At 37.7% G+C, this 20,096-nt stretch overlaps 1 protein-coding gene across 1 annotated transcript; it reads left to right on the top strand.

The window, feature by feature from the left end:
• Nucleotides 1-7,176: 7,176 nt before the first annotated feature.
• On the top strand, nt 7,177-19,593 carry LOC107797368 (uncharacterized). Its single transcript, XM_016620250.2, has 7 exons — nt 7,177-7,314; nt 9,938-10,003; nt 10,113-10,162; nt 10,296-10,360; nt 19,022-19,113; nt 19,200-19,271; nt 19,358-19,593. Exons 1-7 carry the CDS (start codon nt 7,312-7,314, stop codon nt 19,394-19,396), a joined length of 387 nt encoding a protein of 128 aa, XP_016475736.2. The 5' UTR covers nt 7,177-7,311; the 3' UTR covers nt 19,397-19,593.
• Nucleotides 19,594-20,096: the final 503 nt, after the last annotated feature.

Raw genomic sequence — 20,096 nt, 5'->3', positions numbered from 1 at the left:
ATACCATGTCAGGACCCCTTTTGTGAGGTTTTCACCAAATTTCTTCAACAGGACCGATTGATATCATGTTGAGCCAAATCGTTCCCTTTCAGGGTCGTGGTATAAGATGTGATGTGCTCCTGTGGATCCGAAGTCCCATAGAATTTTGGTATGCCCAGCATCTTGAACCTCTTCGGAATTAACTTTGGCGCTGCGCTCGGCTTAAATGGCAATTTCATGTATTTCTTCGAATCTGGGCCTTTCAAAACTGGTGGTGCGTTCGAAATTTGATCCATTCGGGCGTGAAACTCCTTGGGTTCAAACCCTTTATGAACACCTACGCTTCCCACTTGTCTGGTACAACTGGTAGCAGCATCCTCTCTTTTTGGAACCTAATCACAAACTCTCGCAGCAATTCGAACTCAACTTGTGCGATCCGAAATATGTTTGCCTTCCTGGATTGGACCTTTCTGGCCCCAACATGGGCCTTAATGAATGAATCTGCAAGCATTTCGAAAGAGTGAATTGAATGCTTGGGTAAGAGTGAATACTATGTCAAGGCTCTTTTGTGAGGTTTTCACCAAATTTCTTCAGCAGGACCGATTGATATCATGTTGAGCCAAATTGTTCCCTTTCACGGTCATGGTATAAGTTGTGATGTGCTCCTGTGGATCCAAAGTCCCATCGTATTTTGGTATGCCCGTCATCTTGAACCTCTTCGAAATTAACTCTGGCGGCTTAAATGGCAATTTCATGTATTTCTTCGAATCTGGGCCTTTCTAAACTGGTGGTGCGCCCGAAATCTGATCCATTCGGGCGTGAAACTCCTTCGCGCTTTGGTCCATCCATTCATTCATTTCCCTCATGAATCTCGTGAGCTCAATTTTGAAGGAGTCATCCCCGTTATCGTTACCAGATCTACTACCGATACCCCCTGGCACCATCAAAATTGACCTCACCCCTTGGGGTGTTGTTATCAACTCTTTGAGCAGTTTGATTTACAGGAACATTGGGAGGAATCGGGATCCTTCCGTTTGTGTTGTTAGAAGCGCCTGACCATGCTTGTTTCAACTCCGTCATTACCCTATCATGTCTTGAGAGGTGGCTCATGATGGCTTTATGCTGCTCCCTAAAGATTTTCACTGTCTACACGACATGTTCCTCCCTCACGTCCTCGTGAGTTGTCTCCCACACATGCCAGAGGGTACTATCCTGCACGAACCAGGGTTGCCTCTTCCCTTCATTACGGGTGTTGCTGATTGAATCTTTATGTTGAGGAAAATTTTCATGTCCCTCAACATTGTGCCTGAAGTTGACATCATAAGCTGCCATTTTTGATTTCTTGCTAAGGAAAAAATCAAACAAGTTAGTAATAAACCACAGGATCAAAGCATTACATAATTGTCTAAGCCCCACTGTGGGCGTCAAACTGTTTGCCCATAAAACGGTACAATTGACTTTACTAGGTTTATAGACAAACGAACTAATTTGACCCAAAAATTATAATAAAATTAGATAAAAAATAAGACTTAGCAATTGAAATTGAAGAAGGTGACAAACATGATTCCGATGGCAGTGTCTCCGAGGAGAAAAATAAGATTAATGTAAAAGAGCAAAGAAAGTTGTTTAATTGAGAGTGAAAATGAGATACAACATATGTTTTACCAAGAATTTCCTGTCTTACAATGGCTACTGAGCGTGCTATTTATAGCTATACCTAGGGAAACAAGATCCTAGGATCAAGCCCTACTTAAATGATAATAAATGAGTTCTTGATAAATATGTAACGACGGGCCATGAATGCAAATATTCTCTGCAATAGCTACCCATTTAATGTTAGAGAATATTCTTCATTGAATGTTATCCGATAAAAAAAAAGTCAACTTGAGCCCGCACCCTAAAACCCGACAAAACTCACAAATCCCGAACACTGATTCCAATACGAGTCGAAATATACAAGTTTCATCCAAATCTGACTCTGATTTGAGGTTCAAATCTCTATTTTTTATATTAGAAAAGTTTTGCCAAAATCCCCAAATTCTCTCTTAGATTCACCAATTAAATGCTAAAGTCAAGGATGGAATCTTAAATAATAATCAAATTCGAGTAAAAAATACTTAATCAATCCAAGTGGGTGAAAATTGCCTTAAGAATCGCCTCAATCCGAGCTCCCAATCTCTAAATGTGATAAAATGAGCTCAAATCTCAAAATAGCCTCTAAGTATGAGTTGCACGTCTCGCATTTGTGACCAAAGGCTCGCATTTGCGAACATAGCCTGCCCAAGCCTAAGTCGTAATTGCGACATACAACTTCGCAAATGCAAAATCCACCTCTACCCAAAACCATCCTCTCGCATTTGCGACCTCCGCATTGCAAATGCGAACCCATTCGCCAGAGCCCACTGTCGTAAAAACGACACCCAAAACACCATAATTGTGAATCCCTACTGCTTGCAAGTGTGGTCAGACACTCGTAAATGCGAGGACTGCCCATCACGCCCAACTTCCCAAATGTGAGAGTAACCTTGCAAATGCGGTAGTTGCATTTGCGACCAATACCTCGCAAATGCAAGAATAGTAGTACCAGCAATCTCAGCTTAGCCAAAACTATCCGGAACCAATCTGGAACTCACCCGAGCCCCTCGGGACCCCGTCTGAACATACCAACAAGTCACAAAATATAACACGGACCTACTCGAGGCCTCAAATCATATAAAATAACATCAAAATCACGAGTCTCACCTCAATTCAAACTTAATGAACTAATCAAAATTTTCAAATTTCAAACTTACGCCGAACACATTTAAATAACTCAAAATGACCTCAAATTTTATATACAAGTCATAAATCACCATACGAACCTATTTAAAGGATCAGAATCCCAAAAAAATATCGATAACTGCAAGGTCAACTATGAGTCAAACCTATCTTCAAACTTTCAACTTTCGGCAATTAGTCTCAAAATAATCTAGGAATATCAGAACTCAAATCCGGGCATATGTCCAAGTCTAAAATCACCATCCCGACCTAACAGAACTATCAAAACTCTGGTCCGAGGTCAAATATACAAAAGTCAAACTTGATTAGCACTTTCAACTTAAGCTTTAAAATTGAGAATCACTCTATCAATCAACCCCAAACAACTCGAAAATCAAAACCAACCCTGAATTTAAGTAATAATGCATCATAATAAGTCACTCAAAGACTCAAATCGCAGAATGTAATGCTAAAACTCAAAACTACAGGTCGGGTCGTTACAAACCTTCAAAGGTCGGTGTGTGAGCAACAGATTTCCAGTGACCCGTATGCATATCATCAATATCCCGGTGCAAATCCAAGTTTTTATCGAGATTCATATGGTGATTTCACTGGTGGATTCACAAACCCAATGAACGGGGGATGTAGCTATCTCGATTCACCCACAACTGCTTACTCTTGCTAGATTCTATGAGCTTGTTAGGTTGACAATAACAATCCGAGTTTCTATTTCATTCAATTCTATAATGGTTCATTGGTTTCGATGACTGTTGCTGGGTTAGATAGCTTGTTAAACTCAGGTGCTAAGTATACGGAGACCAATTTCTCACATACGGATTTTCAACTATTTAAAGCACCTCTAGACTTAATGGGTGGAATTAAAATTTGGTTATGATCATTTGGAAACTAGTCACTCTCAAGTGGAAGATGAATATTCAATAAAAGAACATATAGAAAATATTGAGTACTAGGTGTTCAACAAATTGCCCCAAATGAACGAAACAAATCCATAGTTAACCTTCGGTCATCAAACGAGAATGAAGAGATAATGGTGCATGTGGTAGGTTCTGACTTGTTTATTTATGGGGTTTGTGGTAATGGTAGTGACTTGAGGCAAGAGAAATCGGGAAATGAGCCAATACTATGAACGAGAATATGGATATTTAATTAAAGGATGCTGAGGAATCTTCTGGTCGGGCTAGTCAAAAGGAGGAGGATCAGGAAAACAGGGTACTTGAAGTTGCAAGATTATCCATGGGAGATATCTTAAAAACATTTGCTATGAGATGAATATTTTTCAATATTTGACGAATCTCGGGTAATACCTACGACTTTGGACTTCTTTTACAATGTTAGTTTTATTGAACTTCCTCCATTTGAGATTACTCTGTCTAAACTAATGAAAGAGGAGTTTGGTGAGAGTCCTCAAAGATATGAAATTGAGTTGCTTTGCCAATTTGGAAATGAGGATCATGTTTTGATTCTTCTCAGTTGACAGAACAATCGTGAGCTGAGTGAGACTGGGAAACTTACCTTGGTTTGATGAACCGGAGGCTACTCAGCATGAAACTCCGATACTTTTAGTTCCATGTGTTGTTCATCAACATCTAATTCATAATGGCCTCAATGAGTTTGAGTCAACACTACAAATATCACATCTAATAATGATAACAAATGTGTTGCCTCTGAAGCCTCAGTTTGAGGAAGCCGCATTAGCAGATAAATTTATTTCTATCATAATGCTTTTTGGAGGAAAGAAGAGTATTCAGTCTAGTGAAGACTATGTGAGAAAGCTCTTAGTATTCCAGTTCTTTATCAAGCATAAGAATGCTGACTTTACTATGTTGGAGTTAGATGAATTGATTCTTGGAGAACATGGTCAACCGCCACTTAATGCTTTAAAAAAGGTATTTAGAGAATATTACAATTGTGTTTTTATGTGCTTTTTGAAAGAAATTCTAGTGTCACTGGTTGTGGAACCTACTGGAAAGATCGTTAATTGAAGATCCAAACTATAGTTGGACTGATATATATAAGAAATTAACACATCATAAAATTGAAGTATGCTTGTGTGAGGATCTAATAGAGATTTTGGATTACACTGCTCTAATCCCTATTTCCCGTTTTAATGGCAAATTCTTTATCTATCTCAAGTTCTGGTGCATCTATGTGTCAGCGATCCAGCTTAGTATTCAACATTGGGATTAATCTGGTAAAGAGCTTGATGCGTGTGGAATAATATGCTCGAGATTGTAAACCTTTGCCAAAAATGCAAGATGCAAAATTAATCCACCCTTGATAGCTGGTCAATTCTTGATTTTCACATTGCTTAGACAGGTGGCTTCATACCTATTGGTTCTAGGAAAGATGGATATTGATCTTGAAATACCTGGTTGTATTGGTTATGATGCATTTAATGCGAAGTTCTTGGTGCAATATGGTGTTCCATGAAATCAAGTGAGTTTGGCACTACTGGTTGCTTTTGCATATCGGGTTTGGACTTTTATGACTGAGTTAAGCGACAGTTAAAAGTTTTACACTTGTTATTGGAACTATTGATCAAACAATTGGCTCAATCTGAGAAACCATTTCTGCACTATCACTAACGGTTATTTCAAATGAAATATTTAACTTTGAAGTCTTGTTTCACTCTCTGGAACCCCCTGCCACATGCAGCAAGTTGAACATAAATAAATTCAATTTATTGCTTGACTCATTACATGACTTTTGGTGCTTTCTGTTTTATGGTTGGTCTATTTCTTCATGTTATATTTTCTTGGGTCGCTTCCGAGAAGGTAGTATTGGGAACAATTGAAAGTTGTATATCTGTGGTGAAGTCAAAAGTTTAAGGATCTTTACTACTTGTCAGCGAAGTTCCATTTTAGTATCTTAATTTGATCAAAATAATGGAAGGATATTTAGGCATTTTATATTGCTCATTATAGTACACTAGGTAAACATTAAATGACATTGTTCTTCTACAAGACGATGAAAAGAAAATGGAGATAGAGGGTAGCTAGAGCTCATCATTAATGTACAATGCACCAAGAGAAACTGCTCCACTTGTAGCAACATTAGAAAAATGTCACTGGATCTTTTCAGAAGCTTACTAGCAATTGATTAAAGCTATTGATAGATGGAAAATCATTGTTTTGACTGATGTTGTTTTTAAGCTCAAAATTATGATAATGATCATTGTTTCAAACTTATTCATTATTCCACATGGACAACTCTTATATGGTCTAGAAGTTGGTAATGTGTTCTCTATTATACTAGTTTTGTTCACTTGGTATTCAGGAGCAATCTCTGTCTTACGATATTATTATTTTACTTGGATCTTGTCTATTCCAAAGTAATTGATGTTTGTAAAAGGAAGTTGCTTGTAAGTTACAGCAATGAGGTTGCTGCAGCCATTGGTCTTGGATGAATGAAAAATGTAGAGAGAGGAATATTTTTATCTTTGATAGTGGAGGAGGAGGAGCTTTTTGATAACCTCAAGGACAATGAAGCATCTGCAATCTTCATGAACAAAATTACTGATTGGGTGCAATTTGGTTATTACTGGTTTGTTCCATTTCCAACTTTGAGGACAGGGTTACTTAGGGTTATTTAGAGGGGGATGGAATGCAGCAATGAGGGGTGAAGGTGCACAGCCGAGTCTAAGAATTTGCAGAAACTTTTCGTGTTTTGTGCTTTTGGGTCCTACGTTTAGCTATTATTATTTGAGTCCTTGCTATTTACTTTTCAGTCCCTAAAGGTGTTACTGCCGCTGTCTGACACGTGTCTAGTTTGTTTGGCTGCTCTCTTGATAAAATATTGTGTACTTCTCTTTCTTTATACTGAATGAAATCAGTCTCTTTTTCTCTGTATTTTCCCTTTCGTTTTTTCTTTGCTTTCCTTAGTTTAGCTTAATGACAATTCCACCATGAAAATCATTACAACATTATTAAAACACATGGCGATGTGATTTTTGATAGAGTTGTCTCGTGCTAAGTACATGATTGATTTAAAATGAACTAGCCATCAAGACAAATTATTCCGAATTTATTTTACCCAATTCGTATCATAAATCTTATTCAAACCAATTGTATACATCATTCACCTTCTTCATATGAAATAGTGAATAGATTAATGTTTATACCTACTTTAAATCCAATGTAGCACCCATTGTTGTTATAAAAATTAACGATTTTTTTAATGATAAAAATTGGAAAAAATGAATGGGGAAAAGCATATCATTTTTTTTCAATTTAAATGACACACAAGGTTTTTACGAATCCATCAAAGATAACTACCATTGTGTGCTATAAATATAAAGAGACCAAAAGTGGTCAGTTCTGACAAATATAACTGAAAACATTTCTGAGGTGCATAATTAAAGGACCATGGTATAGTAATAAAAACAAAAAGGGCCATGTTAAATCAACCAGAAACTTAAGGGACTGGTTTTGTCATTTGTTTTTCTGATTTTGAACATATCCAGGGTGTCCTTTTCTCGCGTCTTACAAACGCTGTGTTTTTATTTTCTTGCATTCCTTTTCCCTGAGATTCCCTGCTCAAATTCAGCATTGAAAGATGGTAAGTTTACTTAGTTACTCTACTCGCGTTGTGTATATATTTTCTTTAATGATGTGTACACCTTTTAGGATAAAATTGATGTTAGGGTTGCAAACATGTAAGATTGCTTGTGCTTAGGTCTCTGTCAGTTCAAAAGATGGATGCATTGTGATTTCTCTTAAATGGGTTTATGTCCACTTTGAAAACCTTTGTTGATTTCCTCTGTGCAAACCACTGAACTTCATTTAAAAAGTTTTTTTTTTTTTTGCGGTTATTCCTATTATAACTTTGTTCCTTGTACGTTAGCTATCCATAGGAAGGACAGGAAACGGGAGCTTCTGTCAAATGTATTTTTGTTAGCCACTGTTACCAGTGGCAGAACCAGGAATTCAAACAAAGGGATTCAAAAAAAATACAAGAATGCTAAACCTAAGATCTGAACATGTGATCTAAAGCAATTTTTGAACCTCCTTTGCCATTGCGCTGTAATTTAGGGGATTCAGCTTTTTATATATAAGCAAAAAGGTCATTTTTTCCCCATACGTGTAGTATAATTTGCCAATGAAGGAGATTCAATTGAACTACCTTGTGTCCCCTTAGCTCCGCCCGACTCTTACAATACATAAGAAGGGAGGAGTGCTTAATTGTAACTCTGGATATAGTATGATGGAATTTCTATTTTCTTAGAGTTTTATTTGGATGTTGACTGTAGTATTGGACCATGGTTTAGAATGGACACCTCAGCAGGAAAGTATATACGGAATTAAGATAAAAAAGGAACTAGTAAATGGATTCTGTTTGCACATATTTGATGAAACTGTTTGTTTCTAATATCATTAGTTGTGTTTCATATTAAAGGCAGAAAAGGGGTGGCATGCTAAGTTGTTTCAAACAAGCTTTCTCTTATTGATTTGCTACCTCAATCCGTTGGGAGAAAAGAAAAGAAATAAGTAAAAGATGTTTGTGTTATTTACTTGTTCTGGCTTTGTTTCTAGTATGGTTCTCTGGTTTTCTTTTACCTATTCTGAAAAATAATCAATGAGGATAGAAGTGCATAATAATTTTGAGAAACCAAAAGCCAAAGTTTTCTAGCTTGCGTTGGATTACTGTTTGGATCAATGGTTAGTCTAGAAAATAGAATACTTGGAATGCAAGTTCAGTAATGGGACACATGAGGTAGAAGTAGATGTACAACATGGTACACAATTCATCCCCAAGAGAGATAGTTTTAAATATTTTGGTTCTGTAATTCAAGGCAACAAGGAGATTGACGAGGATGTTGCAAATCGTAATGAAGCGGGGTGGATGAAATGGAGGCTCGCATATAGTGTTTTATATGATAAGAATGTGTCACCAAGACTTAAGGGCAAGTTCTACAGAGTGGTGGTTAGACCGACTATGCTGTATGGGGCTGGGTGTTGGCCAGTCAAGAAATTCAATGTCCAGAAGATGAAAGTAGTAAAAATATGGATGTTGAGATGGATATGTGGGCATATCAGAAAAGACAAGATTATGAATGAAGTTATTAGGGATAAGGTGTAAGTGGCCCCTGTGGAGGACAAGTTGTGAGAATTGAGGCTGAGATGGTTCAGGCATGTGAAGAGGAGACATAGATGCCCCGGTTAGGAGGGGTGAGAGGTTGATCATGGAGGATCGTAGGAAGAGTGTAGGTTGGCCAAAGAAGTACTGAGAAGAGTTGATTAGGCAGGACATGACGTTGCTTCAGTTTACCTAAGTCATGACCCTCGATAGGAAGGTGTGGAGGTCGAGAATTAAGGTTGAAGGTCGATAGGTAGTTGAGAGTTTCTCCTAGTCTTACTAGTAGTATTAGTACTGTTCTTGTATTTTCTTATTCTTAGATCTTTGTTATTACACGTGGTGTCGTTCGCTTCCGTTGTCCTATTACCTTGTTGTAGCTATTGTTTGTTGCTTCAATGTCCAGAAGATGAAAGTAGTAGAAATAAGGATGTTGAGATGGATATGTGGGCCTACCAGAAAAGACAAGATTATGAATGAAGTTATTAGGGATAAGGTGGAAGTGGCCCCTGTGGAGGACAAGTTGTGAGAATCGAGGCTGAGATGGTTCAGGCATGTGAAGAGGAGACATAGATGCCCCAGTTAGGAGGGGTGAGAGGTTGATCATGGAGGATCGTAGGAAGAGTGTAGGTTGGCCAAAGAAGTACTGAGAAGAGTTGATTAGGCAGGACATGACGTTGCTTCAGTTTACCGAGGTCATGACCCTCGATAGGAAGGTGTGGAGGTCGAGAATTAAGGTTGAAGGTCGATAGGTAGTTGAGAGTTTCTCCTAGTCTTACTAGTAGTATTAGTACTGTTCTTGTATTTTCTTATTCTTAGATCTTTGTTATTACACGTGGTGTCGTTCGCTTCCGTTGTCCTATTACCTTGTTGTAGCTATTGTTTGTTGCTTCCTTTTCACTGTTTCTTGAGCCAAAGGTCTATCAGAATAACCTCTCTACCTTCACAAGGTAGGGTAAGGTCTGCGTACACATTACCTTTCCGAGTCCCTACTTGTGGGATTACACTGGATTTGTTGTTGTTGTAATGGTTAGTCTAGAAGCTTGCAACAATGTGATCTGGCTTGCTAGGAGAGATTTGATTCCCGTTTTTGCTATTATTATTCCAGGCTGACCCAGAATTAGAAGCTATCAGGCAAAGGAGAATGCAGGAGCTCATGGCTCAACAGGGCATGGTAAAATGATGACCGCTTTGTATTTATGGTGCAACTTTTGAAGTTGTGTTTGCCTTTTTAAAGTTTTGAATCTGATGTATCTCCATTACTTATAAAACTTTTATCATAGGGAACTCCTCAAAGCTCAGACAAGCAAAGCGCCCAGGAGGAAGCCAAAAGGTTATTTTCTTACTAGCAGCTAAAATTGTTGCCCCTTTTTTTGGTTGGTAAAATTGTTGCCCTTGTGGTCATACTCATATGTTAGCATTTACTTTTGAGATTTTAATATCGACAGAGGAAATGATTGATGTAGGGAGGCTGATGAACGAAGGCAAATGATGCTTACTCAGATTCTGACTTCTGAAGCAAGGGCAAGGCGTAAGTGCATTTGTCAATTCTCTTCAAGATATTCAGTGTTTTCAGTTCTGTAGATTGAGAAATCTATTTTTTTTTTTGTTGAAGTGTTTGCTTGTAAGTTTGAATCTATAGATAGTTGTTATTGGTCTGTTATGACTATATATTTGACTATATCCAGAGCTAAGTAGTATGGACATGGGCGGCATCATGGAGGACTGAAAATAAGGAATACGGTGAACATTCATATGTAGATACATGTATTTTGTTCTATAGATGTCTATTTTACGAAAAAAATAAGTTACAATAGTTATCAAACTAAAAAACATGAAGAACATGATCTATCAATTTCATGAATTTGCCACTGTGTGTGGACAATATTCAAGGCATTTGGCTTCATTATCGGGATTAGCCCATGTTGTAAGGATTTAAAATTCGTGAAACCAAGTACTCACTTAGTCCTAAACTAAAAGTCCTTCATTGACTTCGTAAGATTACTTAAGAGGACAACTGGAAATTGTAGGATTTTGTACTTATTGAGGTAACATTTCAGGATATATGTTTATTTTTTGATCCTTGAAGAATTTCAGTAACAAACAAGTTGTATTGAGCAAAACTAGGTCCTGTGTTACTTCTTCTTCTGATGATATGTCATATGTATTTATAAGGAAGAAGTTAATTTGGGTTGGCTCACAAAAGAAGGTGGACGTTTAATTTGGGACGGAGGAAATACTAAATATTTAATTCTAATTAGCACACTCTCCTAATTTCCATTCAAATTCAGTACTTTTTTTGGATTATTAGTGTTGGATATTTTGTTTTCTTGTGTAAGTTTGGAGACCAAGAGACAAAAAACATTAGGTGATATCTTTCAATTTGCCTAAATCTTGGTGGCCAGAGGTACGGGGTACCTGTGTTGGTGGGAGTTAGCAAATACCGTGAAATAATCAAGGTGCGTGCAAGTTGGCCCCTACACCCCGTTATAAAAAAGAAAATAATAATAAGGGAGAAAATAATAATAATATGGAAAGAAACTGTAGGTGTTTTGAAAGGAACAACAATTCCTTACAGAAAATTAAGATGAACTGCCTTCTTTTGTTTTACTTTTGGTGTAAGGAAGATTTTGTTTTATTTGAACAAGATAACATTTAGTGCAAGGAAGATATTGTACATGATGTTAATTCACTGTTAGATATCATAGAATCCCTGTAATAGGAGCTAGAAGAAGTTATTGGCTTTAGCACAGCCTTTGTGCTAATATTGTTACCGTTCTAAAAATAATAATAATAATAATAAAAGAACCAAGTATACCATGATGTTTGGAACCTCAAAGAGAGCAATTTTTAGAGAAAACAAAGAAATTGGGGGTGCTGTTGCATTACGTTCTTGTGGCCGACATGAGTGTTGGTATTTATAGTGGACCATTTGGAAGGAAACAAGCAGTAGGTGTTTTGAAGGGAACAACAATTCCGTACAGAAAATTAAGATGAATTGTCTTTTCTTGTTCCACTTTTCGTGTAAGGAAGATTTTGTACAGAATATTGATTCACGGTTAGATATCAAGAATCCTTGTTGTAGGAGCTAAAAGAAGCTATGTTTTTGGTTATGTCAAATTGTAATGTTGGCTTTAGCACAGCCTTTGTGCTATAGATATATAATATTGTTACCGTTCTCAAAATTAAAAAAAAAGAACCAAGTATACCATGATATTTGGTACCTCAAAGATAGCAATTTTTAGAAAAAGCAAAGAAATTGGGTGACTAGTTTCCAAATGATATAGAGAAAGCTTATGATCATGTGAACTGGGTTTGTCTTCTCAAAATGTTGATGGATATGCGTTTTGGTAGAAAGTGGATCAAGTGGATTCTATTTTGCTAAGCTTAGTCAGATTTTCTGTTTTGATCAATGGCTCTTCCGAAGGTTTTTCCCTTCACAGAGGGCTGAGACAGAGAGGCCCTTTTTTCCCTTTTCTGTTCTTAATTGCAATGGAAGGTTTAAATAGCATGATTAAGTTAGCCAATAACAATGGATGGATGTCTGGGTTTAAGATAGCAAATAGGGGAGGAGGACTGAAATAACTCATCTGCTATATGTAGATGACACTTTGGTGTTTTGTGAGTTAAAAGAGGAGCAGTTAACCTCAGAGCAATCCTAACTCTCTTTGATGCAACTTTTGGTCTTCAGGTAAATTGGAGGAAGAGTATTCTTTTCCGAGTTAATGAGGTATTTGATATACAAAGGTTGGCAGATGTTCTTGGGTGTACAGTGGGAGCTCTTCCAACAACATACTTAGGCATGCCAATGGGTTCTAAAAATAAAGTCTTAGACATTTGGAGTGGGGTACTAAAAAGATAGTGAGAAAAGACTAGCCAGGTGGAAAAGTTAATACTTATCTTTGGGGGGCAGAGTGACACTGGTCAATAATGTCCTGGATGCACTCCCGACCTAAGTTGCTCGGACACGGGTGCAGATCTAGAGGTTGGATCCTTCAAGATGTAAGTTCTAAGATACGAGGATACGAATCCTAGTACGGATACGGGTGTGGGGATCCGGGTAAAAATAATTCAAAAAAATAAAAAAAATTCTAAATTATGAGAAATTTTGTGAAATACTTACGTATAGCTTGTAAAGTGTGAATTTCTTTTCTATTCTCAAGTTGTAGACTAAGTTGCTCTGACACGCCAGTTTAGGTGCCACACCCTTGTCGACACGACACTAGTATGGGTGTGGGTATGGGATCTGTACCGGATCTGGTCAAACAATTTTGGGTATTTTGACCATGACAGACAGAAAAATTCGAGACGAGATACAATTTGATTCCCGAAATCAAAACCAAAAATGGGGAAGAACATAGCTTGCCGTATCTTGGAAATCAATCATTTACTTATCTACAACTTGAGAATAAAAAAGAAATCCACACTTTACAAGCTATAGATAAGTATTCCTAAAAAATTTCTCATAGTTTAGAGATATTTTTATTTTTTTGAATTATTTTTAGCCGTATCCCCGCACCCGTATCCGTACTAGGATCCGTATCCCTGAATCTTAGAATTTACGTCTTGAAGGATCCGATCTCTAGATCCGCACCCATATCGGACACCCGCACCCGTGTCCGAGCAACTTAGGTTGTAGATAAGTAAAGGATTGATTTCCTAGTAATGTCATGCTATTTTCTTCAAATTTACCCTAGTTTTGATTCTGATTTCGGGAATCAAATTGTATCTCGCCCCAAAGTTTTTCGTCCGTCGTGGTCAAAGTACCCAAAATTGTTTGACCGATCCGGTACGGATCCCATACCCACACCCATACTAGTGTCGTGTCGACACGGGTGCGACACCTAAACTGCCATGTCAGAGCAACTTAGCTCCCGACATACAAAAATCTCTTTTCCCTATTCCTGCAAAAATAGAGAAAAGGATCGATGCCATTAGAAGGAAGTTCATTTGGCAAGACAACAAATAGAAGAAGGTTTTTCATTTATTGAAGTGGAAGAACCTTACACTCAGCAAGAAAGATGGGGGCCTAGGCATAAGGAATTTAAAACTACACAACAAAACTCTACTTATGAAATGACTTTGGAGATTTAGTATGGAGGAAAACCTTATGGAAAGAAGTAATCACTGTATGGTCTTGAGGGACAGTGGGTTTCGAGGGCTGTGATTACACCTTATGGGGTCAGTATATGGAGGTCTATTAGGGATTATTGGCCTCTTTTGGTCCCAAATATTGACATCTTAGTAGGAAATGGAAGGAAGACTTCCTTCTGGAATGACAATTGGTTAGGACATGAACCTTTGAAAGACTTGTTTTGTGATATGAAGGTCTTGAGTCTAAATCCAAAAGCCATAGTGGGAGATAGTTGGGACTAGCAAGGGTGGAACTTCAACTTTAGGAGACAACTTAATGGCTGGGAATGTCTCAGATTCATTGAATGTTGAGAGCACTTGGTCATTTCAAGGGGATAATTGAAGAGGAGGATAGACTTAAATGGAAACGACACAGTAAGGGCCAATTTACAGTGAATTCAGCATATACCTTGCTTAATCACCCTGGTCAGCAAGCTCAATTGTGGAGTTGGAAAGCAGTATGGAAAGTGAGAATACTACCTAAAATAGCTTGTTTGTGTGGCTAGTTGTAGAGATGCTTGCCTAACACAAGACAACTTAAAGAGAAGGGGAAGGTCATTGTGCTCAAAGTGTTATCTATGTGCGAATGAGGCTGAAAATAGTAGTCATCTATTTATACATTGTGTATGGCAACTATTTTTGAGTATGAAAGGATTGTCATGAACCATGGAGGATGCATATGGTGGATGATTTGGAAGGAAAGAAGTAGTAGGTTTTTTGATGGGAACAACAATTCCTTACAGAAAATTAAGATGAACGACCTTTTTTTGTTTCACTTTTGGTGCAAGGAAGATTTTGTACAGGATGTTGATTCACCCTTAGGTATCATCGAATCCCTGTAGTAAGAGCTAGAAGAAGCTATGTTTTTGGTTATGTCAAACTGTAATGTTGGCTTTAGCACAACCTTTGTGCTACAAATATATGATCTTCTAAGGCCTCGAAAGAGAGAGTCTAGGGTAAAATTTGAGAGATATGAGCTCAGCTTCACCAACAGCCTCTAAAGAACTGTAGCACTTTTCTTGCATGGAAGAAAAAGGAACGAGACTAGCTTCTTCCTTTGCCTCTGGAGAACAATGAACTTTTCGTTTCATAGAAGATGAAGGATCGAGAGTAGTTACTATTTGGTCTGGAACTGGTTGCTCGTTGATATAATCAAAATTGGGCTCTGAACTAAAAACTCTCAAATTTGTTGTGGCAAGGGACTATGATTGTCCCAACTGCTTTCGAATCTTCTTTTCCTTATTTCTCCTGTTGTAGGCTTTACGTTTTGGGCCTTTAGAGTAGTAACTAAAATGCTGGATCAATACTACTTTAGTATTAATTGAAGGGGCCTTTGGCTGAGTCAAAGTGGGGACACGTGGGTCTAAATTTGAATTTGAAATCACTTTAGGCTGCATGTGATTGGTAGGTGAGCTCGGTAATTGTGAAACGACATTATCTGCAATAATTTCGGTGGCTTTTCCGATCATCCTAGGCTTCACTAGAAACCTGCTATCATTGAAATTTCGAAGCACCCCCAATTTCAAGATCGTTTTTTGCCGGAACTTTGGTCGCATCTCCTACGATATAAATTCTGGCCCGCTGAAGCTGAAATTTTTTCTTTCATCAATTCCCACAAATCCATCACATTTGTCTCTGATGTACTATCTCACCCACACGTTCGTTAATTCCCAATATTGCAAGAAGCGTTGAATAAGTGAAGAAGAGGAAACAAAAGAGTCCATCACGTTTTTGAAGCTAATGCTCAAAGAAACTAATTACCAATATTTATTTTCAGCATATTGAGCCCTTTAAATTGGCTTACAATGAGTAAAATTGATAAGACTAAGAAAAACTAATCCTAATTAAACTAGAATAAGAATAAGGCTAAAAAAACCTATCCTAACTAAACTAGGAAAAAGAATTCTAGTAGGAATGGACTACCAACTAACAATCCTGGTTTGACTAGAACTATAAATATAATCATACTAAAACAAGAATTAAGAAATCCTAATCTTGAAGGAAAAGAAATCCTAATCTTGAAGGAAAAGAAATCTTAATCGTGAATGGATTCTTGGACTTCTTCAATTTCTTGAGATTCTTGGGCCTCAATTGGACTAAGGCTAATTAGTGTAAGCATTTTAAATTCGTGGCCCAATTCTCCAAATCCATTGACACCTTCATGAGCCCAATAACCCTCAATTATTGTAGAAAACATGGACTCCATTTGTGCTTCTCTAGCATCAAGATTTAAGCTTGTATGTTCATCAGTCTCCTATGTAGCGAAATGTGTTATGGTTCTAAGCATGCAGAGGGATACTAAAAACCGTAACCAAGATCGATTGACTATGTTTTGCATCTTTGCACTAACTGTTAGCGACCACCACTCAAGTGTCAAATGCCTCCCATACCAGAACCACTCTCCCGGCATAATTCTAGCAGCTTCTTGTCTTGAGGGGAAATAAGAAAGGAATAGATTGTGAGTGAGAGGAGTGACTTTCAACCCAAACACTGATTTTCCATCTGTTGACAAACCATTTTTGAATCACATCTGCACTTCGACTAAGGCTGAAGTGGTCATTGAAGCAGCCCACTAAACACTTAGATACTAACTGGTCTATACCAGCATAGTGCTTAACATTGTCTGGATCCAATTTACCACTGTGAGATTCTAGCTGTATCGATGAAAGACTTGGTATCCCGTACCAAACGATTAAATCGTTGGTCAGTAGGTTCGCCTAAGAAGTGTAGGATCTTCTTTGCTATGTCACCCCAACCCCAATTATAGTGTTCCTCTGGAATAATGATGGATGTTTTCCTATCTTCGGTCCATCTTCGATTCGTAAATAACGACCATATATGTCTGGCTCTTTCTTCCCCACCTTCTACACAAATTCCCCGACCCCCGAGATGCTTGTTGAATGATTTCGCCTACGCATCACATGTTTTCTTCATCAATGTTTAATCTGGTGGTGAATCCCCTTCACTCAATAAATGTGAACTATCTAAAATTATCATCACTAATATCAATAAGTTCGTAAGTTTTATCTCTAGATGTAAAAAGGTTTTCTTTTCCATAACTAAAAAGATTACCTTAAAAGTATGTCAGAGCTAGCGACTGGTAAGAGAAAAGAGAAAAGGGCCCTGACACATTTTTCAAGAGAGAGCACTATTCTTACATTGTTTTTACTTCAAATATTTAACCTTGTGCTATGTTTTGAGGACACTTCAAAATCCCTGCCGCACTCATGTTTGGTGTGGGCGTAGGATTCACACCGGATTTGGTTAACTTTGGGTGCTTTGCTACATCTATGACCAAGTATAAATTGATTGGGTATTTGTTTTGATTTTTGATTTTATGAGAATGCTTTGTATTACACAAGACATCGTGTGAATAAAATATTTAGTTCAACAAATTTAATTAATCGATATCCCATCACCCGTATCCCCACTTGGATCCATATCCTTGAATCCTATAGTTTATGTGATGAAGAAACCAACCTTTAGATCTGCATTTGTATCGGGTATCCGCAACCAAGTCCGAGGAACATAGACCTAGTGTAGTTTTTTTTCAAATCCGGTGGCTATACAACTCTTGTTTGTGTTTGTTTTTTAATTTTTCTTGCATCACATATACATGTTTATTTATGTTTTTCTTTGCTAAAGCGTGCACTTTGTTCGGTAAGTTCCAATTGACCTTGGCACTTCCTTATTCTTTTTTGCCTTTACCAGCACTGCTACTTTGTTTTTACAAAGATTCTTCTCAGAACCCATTTGATGATGAGTTCCTCAGAACCCACTGATTTCTTTATAGTTCAACAGAATCTACAGAAATGAAAGCCAACCACTACTACATTTGTTTAATCTAAGGTTTGGGTTGGAGTTGCTTTTGATTAGCTACCGAGCTTCTCAGCTCTCATAGGTTGTATCTCTGGTGGTATAAATGTAAATTTCATTCATTGGCATGTGTAAACGAGTGATTGTTTGTTTGATGTTTTGGAGATATATGCTGAAAGTATAACATCTCCATTCCCCATGGGAGATTGTTGTGAAAGAGAGCTTTCGTGTTTTCAGATGATGTATATTTGGTCCCACTGTCTCACATGCTGAAGCTGTCCTTCTATTAAAGCTTTGTTTCCATCAGCTTGCATTTTTTCCTTCTGGCAAGTGTTGCTTAATGCTAGTTCTTTGCTCATCTTTGACATTTTAATCTAAGCTGGTGGAATTCTGCAAATTAATAGAGCACCACTGTGTGCTACCTTGGTGCTGAACATAGTGATTAGAATTGTGCTGCATGCTGATGTTTTCAAACATATATTAGAGCTTTTTGCTTTTATGGTCTGTGATGCTCATTCCTTAAAATGTATGGTTAGAGGGAAACCTAACGGAGTCGTGAAAATTCAGAAATTGTCGGATATGGATATATTCTAAAATTTGGGTATGATATATTGAGTGCATACCTAGTATTGTTTGTTGATGACGTCTTATGTTGTATTCTTTTAATTTTGGCCTTGTGTCTTGTTGCCAATTATCTAGTGTCCTTAATTTTCAAGTCTGTTGTATGACCACAACATGTCTTTTGTGTTTAGGATCTATTTTTTCTACGTAAAAGTTTAACAGAACAACCTGTAGAAAAATATCTGTTTCCCCTCTTAACTGGCTAAACATCTGGTTTAATAGCTTTTGGCCAGAAATTGGCTTATGGCCTTTAGACTGTTTATCATGGCGCTAGACCTGGAAAGGTTGGCGTCTGCTCATTTCTCTTTAAGTTTATTCAGTTTTGCCTAACTATAATAAACAGTGAAACTTGCGCGCTTTTCCTGATTCTCGAAAATTACTGAAGTCATTTCTGTTATGTGCTTATCCATTGCGTGAGTATGAAAAGGAGTTCGGGGGCTAGGGACTTGGGAATATTTGTTTGAAGTTGCTTGGCCCTTTATTGTTAAAGGCTGTATCTAGTATTGTTGTTCTTTTCCCTGATTTCATTGATTTTGTTATTATTTCATCGGTTCTCTTAACTTTCTCGGACCAAGTATCTCATGAGATGACCAGTGGCCTTAATTTCATTTGCTAAATGCAGTTGCTCGAATTGCTCTTGTGAAGCCTGACAAGGCCAGAGGAGTTGAAGATGTTGTACTCAGAGCTGCCCAAATGGGGCAGATCACGGAAAAGGTGCTCTCTTTTTCTCTATATATATTTATACTTCCGGATCTGATAGATTATCCTTTCAGTTGCTTTGAATAATGTAATCTGTGCAGGTTTCGGAGGAGAAACTGATACAATTACTTGAACAAATTAACACCCAAACTACTAAGCAGACAAAAGTAACTGTAAGTCATTGACTCTCTGCTTATCTTTCTTTCCTTTTTGTTCAGTCTATTATGTTGAACCCTTGTTCTGAAATTTGATTACTTAGATCCAGAGGCGTCGGAGTGTTCTTGAGGATGATGATTAGAATGCTTCAGCATATTTTAGTCCCCGACTATATGGTGTTTTCAAATTTTTGTGAGACACTTGACTGTGGTTTCAGTGTCTCATCAACTTTGTCAAAATATGCTTGAGGTTTTCCAGTCACATTGACATTGCTCAGCTTGTAATAGTTTAATTTACACGAATATAATGATGTAAATTAATGAGTGCTTCTGGTTCTTACTCCCTCCCTTCAGAAACAGATCAAATATCACTCTCACCAGATCATTATTGTGTGAAAGGGAAGAAATATGAAATTAGTGGAAGCTTAAGAGTATATAAGCTCTGGCGGCCTTTACTTGGTTGCGAGTAAGAGAACCCTTCTGTCAATTATCTGGGAGAAGCTTCCTTCATTACTGGCCATTTAATTATTTGTGGTCTTATTGAAGGAGCAGCAATTACTTCAAGACTTTAAATTATTGCTTGTTGTGTTAGTTAAATTGTTGTCAACTTAGTTCGCATTAGTTTATTCACCGTATTAGTGTGCCTGTAGTTGCAACTTGTCTTCTTCTGGTTTGGTTTGTTATATTGTGCGTGATAGTGATTCCCCTTACTCTGCCGTAGGTATAGTGGCTGTGGTCTGGGATGGTTGAGTGAGGTTATGTCCTCGGGGGGAAGGGGGGTGGGGCGGGAGGTAGGGCAGGGGTTAGGGTGTAAAGGGAACAAGGGTGTCTGTAGGTTGAGAA

The sequence above is a fragment of the Nicotiana tabacum genome, chromosome 17 (genome assembly GCF_000715075.1).
Source record: "Nicotiana tabacum cultivar K326 chromosome 17, ASM71507v2, whole genome shotgun sequence".
Classification (NCBI taxonomy): domain Eukaryota; kingdom Viridiplantae; phylum Streptophyta; class Magnoliopsida; order Solanales; family Solanaceae; genus Nicotiana; species Nicotiana tabacum.
Note: the sequence above shows the minus strand (reverse complement) of the source record. Positions and strands in the feature narration are given on the sequence as shown.

Bases quoted from the DNA above. Each gene is read 5' to 3' on its own strand.
- LOC107797368 (XM_016620250.2), top strand. The intron at 10,163-10,295 runs GTTATTTTCTTA...TGATTGATGTAG, and splicing joins GCCCAGGAGGAAGCCAAAAG to GGAGGCTGATGAACGAAGGC. The intron at 19,114-19,199 runs GTGCTCTCTTTT...TAATCTGTGCAG, and splicing joins TGGGGCAGATCACGGAAAAG to GTTTCGGAGGAGAAACTGAT.